At 39.1% G+C, this 6,000-nt stretch overlaps 1 protein-coding gene across 1 annotated transcript in view; it reads left to right on the top strand.

Moving 5' to 3' along the window:
* The first annotated feature begins 760 nt into the window (after nt 1-760).
* The window catches only part of mms19 (MMS19 homolog, cytosolic iron-sulfur assembly component), a 71,478-nt gene continuing 66,238 nt past the window's right edge, over nt 761-6,000 (top strand). Inside the window, exon 1 of the mRNA XM_060842216.1 lies at nt 761-854. Within this exon, the coding sequence (XP_060698199.1) occupies nt 770-854 (85 nt within the window). The 5' untranslated portion in view covers nt 761-769. The remainder of the gene's footprint in view (nt 855-6,000) is intronic.

The raw sequence follows: 6,000 nt of genomic DNA, 5'->3' as shown, positions 1-6,000 counted from the left end.
GGTTAACCACATGATGGTGACTCACATGTAGACCAGAGCAGGTAAAAACAAACATATTGCATTCCCTAAAGTATATTAGATCAGAGTGGTGCTGGAAAAGCACAGCAGGTGCTCCCACACAGGGAGGCTCCCTGCTTCCATTCCTGATGAAGGGCATTTGCCCAAAACGTCGATTTTCCTGCTCCTCAGAAGCTGCCTGACCTGCTGTGCTTTTCTAGCACCACTCTGATCTAAACTCTGCTTTCCAGCATCTCCAGTCCTCACTTTTGCCTAAAGTATATTAGTCAACCAGATACTTAGAAGAATCAATAGTTACAATGACTAGCTTTAAACGCCACCAGCTGCAGTGAGATTTGAACAAAAGCCCATTGCCACTACACCAGCATCTCCTTCTTCCCCATTGTAATTATTCTGTGATTTGAGCATTGTTGAAAAAACCTTTACAAAAAAATTATACAACTTCATTTCTATTTTTTCAATAGTAGTGATACAACCAAACAACCTGAAAAAACTTTTACAAAAAATTATAGGACTTCATTTCTATTTTTTCAATAATAGTGATACAACCAAACAACCGTGTAATTAAAAGTGTTTATCATCGGCATTGAATTCAGTCTATGTTGCCTTTGCCTGACAGAATGAAACTCCAAGGTACCAAGTGAAGGAAAGTTTCTGCACATATTACTTTGAGTCTGATCATGTGATCAGTGCTGTTCGTGGTCACGTGGCGGACCCACCTCGTTGCGCCTGCGCGGCTCGGCGGTGGAAGATGGCGGCCGACATGAGGCTGCTCGGGTTGGTGGAGGAGTTTGTGAGTGGATTGCAGGACGGGGCGGCCAACGACTTAGCCACAGGTACGAACGGAGGTGCAAGGTGCTGTAGAGAGCCTGTCTGGTCTGGGAGGAGGAGAGGTGTCTGTGGAGGGGCCCCGGGTGAGGAGTAGGCGCCACCTGGTAACGGCGCATGGACCCCAGTGCCCTGACTGGGATCTGTATCTCTCCTGTGCCAGACAGCCCTCACTTAGGCCTTCCCGAGCTGTTCAGCATTCTGGTTGTTCAAGTAATAAGATGAACCGACCTGATTCATTGCAAATCTGGTCAATAATAGGTGTCCGACTTGACAACCAGTCCTCAAAACCAAGCAACTTGTTTCCGCTCGTATTTATTTCCTGTTCCCTCCTGTTTGAAAGCGAAGAATGCACCTTTTTTTCTGACATACCTCCTTGTTTATAATTTTAGATCACTGCAAATCAACGTGAATAAATGTAAGGGATGGGGAGGGGTTATACAAATGCAAGCCTAAATATAAGCGATGGAAGTGTGCACATTATTTAACGCTTCTAACCCGATCATGGATAATCTATCTCAAGTTCAACATCCCACTCCATGAACAAATTCCTTAATATTCAAAATCTACTGAAGATATGCAAACTAAGTTCGATCCAGACTTTGTCTCTTGAAATACTGAGTAACTAGACATTCTTTCCATCCAAAATGGAAAGTTTCACATTTACCCTATTTCATGGAATGTTGCTGGCCTTGTTGACAACTACTAAACAACCAGATCCATTAAAGATAAATTGCATCTGTTGCGTTTTTAGTCCTTCAATTAAACTATCACTATTCCTTTGTCTTACCAGACCAAGATGTTCAGTAACATTAAAAAAAACTCAAAACTAGTATTTTTACAATGCCTTCCCAATCTCAAGATGTTCAAAATACCTTACAACAGTGAATTACATTTTTGTTGCTTATTGTCATGAACGAAATAGATCTGACAATTTGTAAGGTCCTTTGAATTAAGTGGTCATGCATTTTGTTGTTGTGATGTTGTGGAATAAGTATTCAACACTTCTTTAAGAAAATCTGCACTCCTCACATAGAACTGTGCAACCTTTCGCATCAAAGTGTTGGCAAAAAAGATTTCAGCTTAAAGTTTTGTCTGAAAGATGGCCTAGATAATGTTTCAGCGCTGTTGATTGAGTCAGAGTTTCTAGATTTGATCATCTATTTTGGGAGGTTGCCACCACAGAGCTTATGTTGATGCCAACAGATCTAAACTTTATATATGATATAAAATTGGCTGACCCCTTTGATCTTACGACTCCAATTTTATGTTTTTTTACACATAAGAACATAAGAAAATGGAGCAGATATGACCATACAACCTTTGAGCTTTCTCCACCATTCAGTAAGGTTATCTACCCAACTCTATCTTATATTACACACATTTATTTTGATTTTCTTAGTGTTCAAAAATCAATCCTTCTCTTTTTGAATTAAATCAATAATGGAACATCTCCTAATATCCTAAATAGCTGACCCTTTGTTCTGATACTGTGATTGCATTGGAGGAAACATCCTCCTAGAATCTACCCTGTCAAACCCCTCAAAAACTTTAGGTTTCAATGACATTTTTAATTCTGATTCCTGAAGAAGGGCTCATGCCCAAAACATCGATTCTCCTGCTCCTTAATGTGCCCTGACCTGCTGTGCTTTTCCAGCAACACATTTTCAATTCTCATAAACACCCAAGAGAATGGGCCAAGTCTATTGCATCTCTCTTTGGACATCCTCCTTGCTTCAGAAATCACATGCAATAAATTTTTGTTGCACTCCCTTAAAGACAAACATATACCTGTCTTTGAATAAGGAGACAGAAATTGTCCTTACTGGTAACCTAGTGACACTAATCTTGGATTTTTGATATCTAAATAGATTGAGGCTCTCTTCTCCGTGTAGTTTTTGTCTGTTTTATCACAATGTCATGTTCCTATGTTTCAGACTGCATGTAAGTATCAATATGAAAGCTGATTCTTTAAAAGCCAGTTGAATCAAATTAGTTTAACTGCAATTCTGTTTTCCATACTTGAGCCCATGATCCCTCCAGAATATGTTTTTGTAAGTTCCTTTGGGCTCAATACATCAGAACTCAATGCAGGATGGTCACAGTTACAACCAGTTTCTGAGGAACTGTGTTTCTTTAGAGGAGTACACCCTTTCAGGATAACAGTGAAATTGGACAGAAAGAAAACGTTTTGTCACTTTGAATGAGAAGCATTTGACAAGTTTGTAACTGTTCTTGCAATTCAGATAGAAATATTAAAAATGGCATTTTTAAAATTTGTTTTTAGGTAGTAAATTTATTTGTTTGTTTTTTATATCTTTCCATATTTTCTCTCATTCAAAAAAAAATGGACACTATGTGGGATGGGTAATCAGTTTCAAAGTGTCAAGTTACCTTTCATTACAATTGATTTCTGGAATTTGACGCTTCTGGATCCGGCATAAACAGCGAGACGAGACCTTTGAATTCAAAATAATGGCTTGTTTTACTGGAATTTCACAGACAGCCATAATGCAGTATTGATTTTAAAATTATTGATTCACTTAACTTTCCTTATGGCTGAGAGTTTATAACTCTTTAACACTGCATTGCCAGCAACAATGATTTGTGCCTTGGGGCAGCAATCTGCTACATGTTACATTTCTTAATGTTGCAGTTTTTAAAATTGTGAATGTCATGAAATCTCAGTGGAATAATATATGTTGGCATTGAGTAATGTTTACAGGATGGAGAAAATTAGATTAGAAATTGAAAAAACTTTCCGTTTCCAGAGTCAAAGAGTCATGCAACATGGAAACAGCCCCTTCGTTCCAACAAGTCCGTGCTGACCATAATCCCAAACTAAATTAGTCCCACCTGCTTGCACTTGGCTTATATTCCTCTTATTTATGTACTTATCCAAATGTCATTTAAACATTATAACTGTACCAACATCCACTACTTCCTTCGGCAGTTCATTATGCACACAAATTAATCCTCTGTGCAAAAACGTTGCCCCTTCTGATTTTTTACAAAGTTTTCTCCTCTCACTAAAAAAATGTCCTTAGTCTTGAAGCTGCCTAGCCTTGGAAAGGGAAAAGACAGCTGTCACTCACCTTATCTACACCTATCATGATTTTATAAGCCTCGTTAAGGTCATCCCTCAACCATCTACACACCAGTGAAAAAGGTCCCAGGCTGTCTAGCCTTATAACTCAAAATCTCCATTCCCAGTAACACTCTGTTAAATCATTTCTGACCTCTCTCTGGCTTACTTATATCCTTCCTGTAACAGGGCAACAAGAATTTGCGTGGGTTTCCTCCAGGTGCTCTGGTTTCCTCCCACAGTCCAAAGATGTGCGGGTCAGGTGAATTGGCCATGCTAAATTGCCCGTAGTGTTAGGTAGGGGTAAATGTAGGGGTATGGGTGGGTTGCGCTTCGGTGGGTCAGTGTGGACTTGTTGGGCCGAAGGGCCTGTTTCCACACAGTAAGTAATCTAATCTAATCTAATCTAATCTAATAACTGAACACAGCACTCCTGAAGAGGCCTCACTCAAAGCTCCCATTATTATTTAGATCAAAAAAGTTTTTTCAATATAATTTTGCTTTTTGCCGGCATTTTCTTCTGTTGTTTAACTCTTGGCAGTGCTCCTGCAAGACATTTTGAAGAAGAGGCTTATTCAACTCAAAGTATTAACTCTGTTCCACTTTCCACAAATGTTGCCTGACCTGAGTATTTTCATTAATGGTGGTTTTTATTTCAAATTTACATAATTTGCAATGTTTTGCATCTATTTCTGTAAGTGTTGTCCTTTTCAAATTGTAATTCCAGGTTTGCATATTGCTCTTCTAGCCCTCAATGTTAGTATTGTCATGGTCCAAATAGGCTGGCTATGTTCACCTGACAGCCACATTGTACACTATCCTGCTGCATTTGCTTGATAAAGATCAATCACAGCTGCCCTACAGGCTGATGTCCTTTCCTAAATCTGGCATTGAGACTCATTGCTGCATCTTTGCCGTTGAACTTGATTCTGAGAGTGTTACTGATTGGCTGGCACAGTGAATAAAGCTGTTGTTCTTGAAAAATGCTAATGGAATATTTGATATTCATTGCATACAAGAGTTAAGTCTTGATTGCATTACGTACTCTATTTCTAAGAGTACAGCATTCACAAACATATTTTGTTTGAAAATCTTTGAATTTAGTAGATAGCTTTTTCTACTTATTTGAAATTACACATATCTTCAGAAACAGCAACAGATTTGATAAATACTTTGGTAGCTATTATCCTAAGGAGGAACTTATTTGCAAGTTTCATAGCGACTAAATAGTTTTCCTTTATAAGGAAATACATCTCCATTTCTTAAGAGATATAGAAACACAAAAGATAGGAGCAGGAGTGTGCCATCTAGCCCTTTGAGCCTGTTCCATTGTACAATATGATCATGCTGAACATCCCCCACAGCAGCCTCTCAAATCCCTGGATTGTTTTAGCTGTAAGAATTATATCTAACACCACCTTGAAAACATTCAATGTTTTGGCCTCAACCACTTTCTGTGGTCATGAATTCCACAAGGTCATCACTCTCATGTTTGAAGAAATTTCTCCACATCTCAGTCCTAAATGGCTTACCCTATATTCTTCTACTATTTCTGGACCCCCAGGGCATTAGGTATTTCTTCCTGTATTTTGCCCTATCTAGTCCTGTTGGAATTTTATCGGGCTCTTTGAGATCCCACTCCTGCTTCTAACCTCCATAGTCCCATGGTCAGAATATAGTCCTAACCAATCCAATTTCTCTCCTTGTGTCAGTCCTGTCTATCCAGGAATTAGTTTGGTAAACCTTCATTGCACTCCCTCCATAGCCAGAACATCCTTCCTCAGATAAAGACACCAGAACTGCACAGAATCTTCCAGGTGTGGTCTCACCAAGGCCTGGTACAATTGCAACAATACATCCCTGCTCCTGTGTTTGAATTGTGTTGCTATGAAAGCCAACATACCATTTGCATTCTTCAGTGTCTGTTGCACCTGTCCACTTACTTTGATTGGTGTACAAGAATACCTGTGCCCCGTTGTATCCCCCCTTTCACAATCTAATGCCATTAAAATAATAATCAACCATGCTATTTTTGCCACCAATGTGGATAATCTCACATTATATTTCAT

This window comes from Hemiscyllium ocellatum, chromosome 22 (genome assembly GCF_020745735.1).
Source record: "Hemiscyllium ocellatum isolate sHemOce1 chromosome 22, sHemOce1.pat.X.cur, whole genome shotgun sequence".
In the NCBI taxonomy this organism is placed as follows: domain Eukaryota; kingdom Metazoa; phylum Chordata; class Chondrichthyes; order Orectolobiformes; family Hemiscylliidae; genus Hemiscyllium; species Hemiscyllium ocellatum.
The sequence above is the reverse complement of the archived record's forward strand: the minus strand, read 5'-3'. Positions and strand labels throughout refer to the sequence as shown.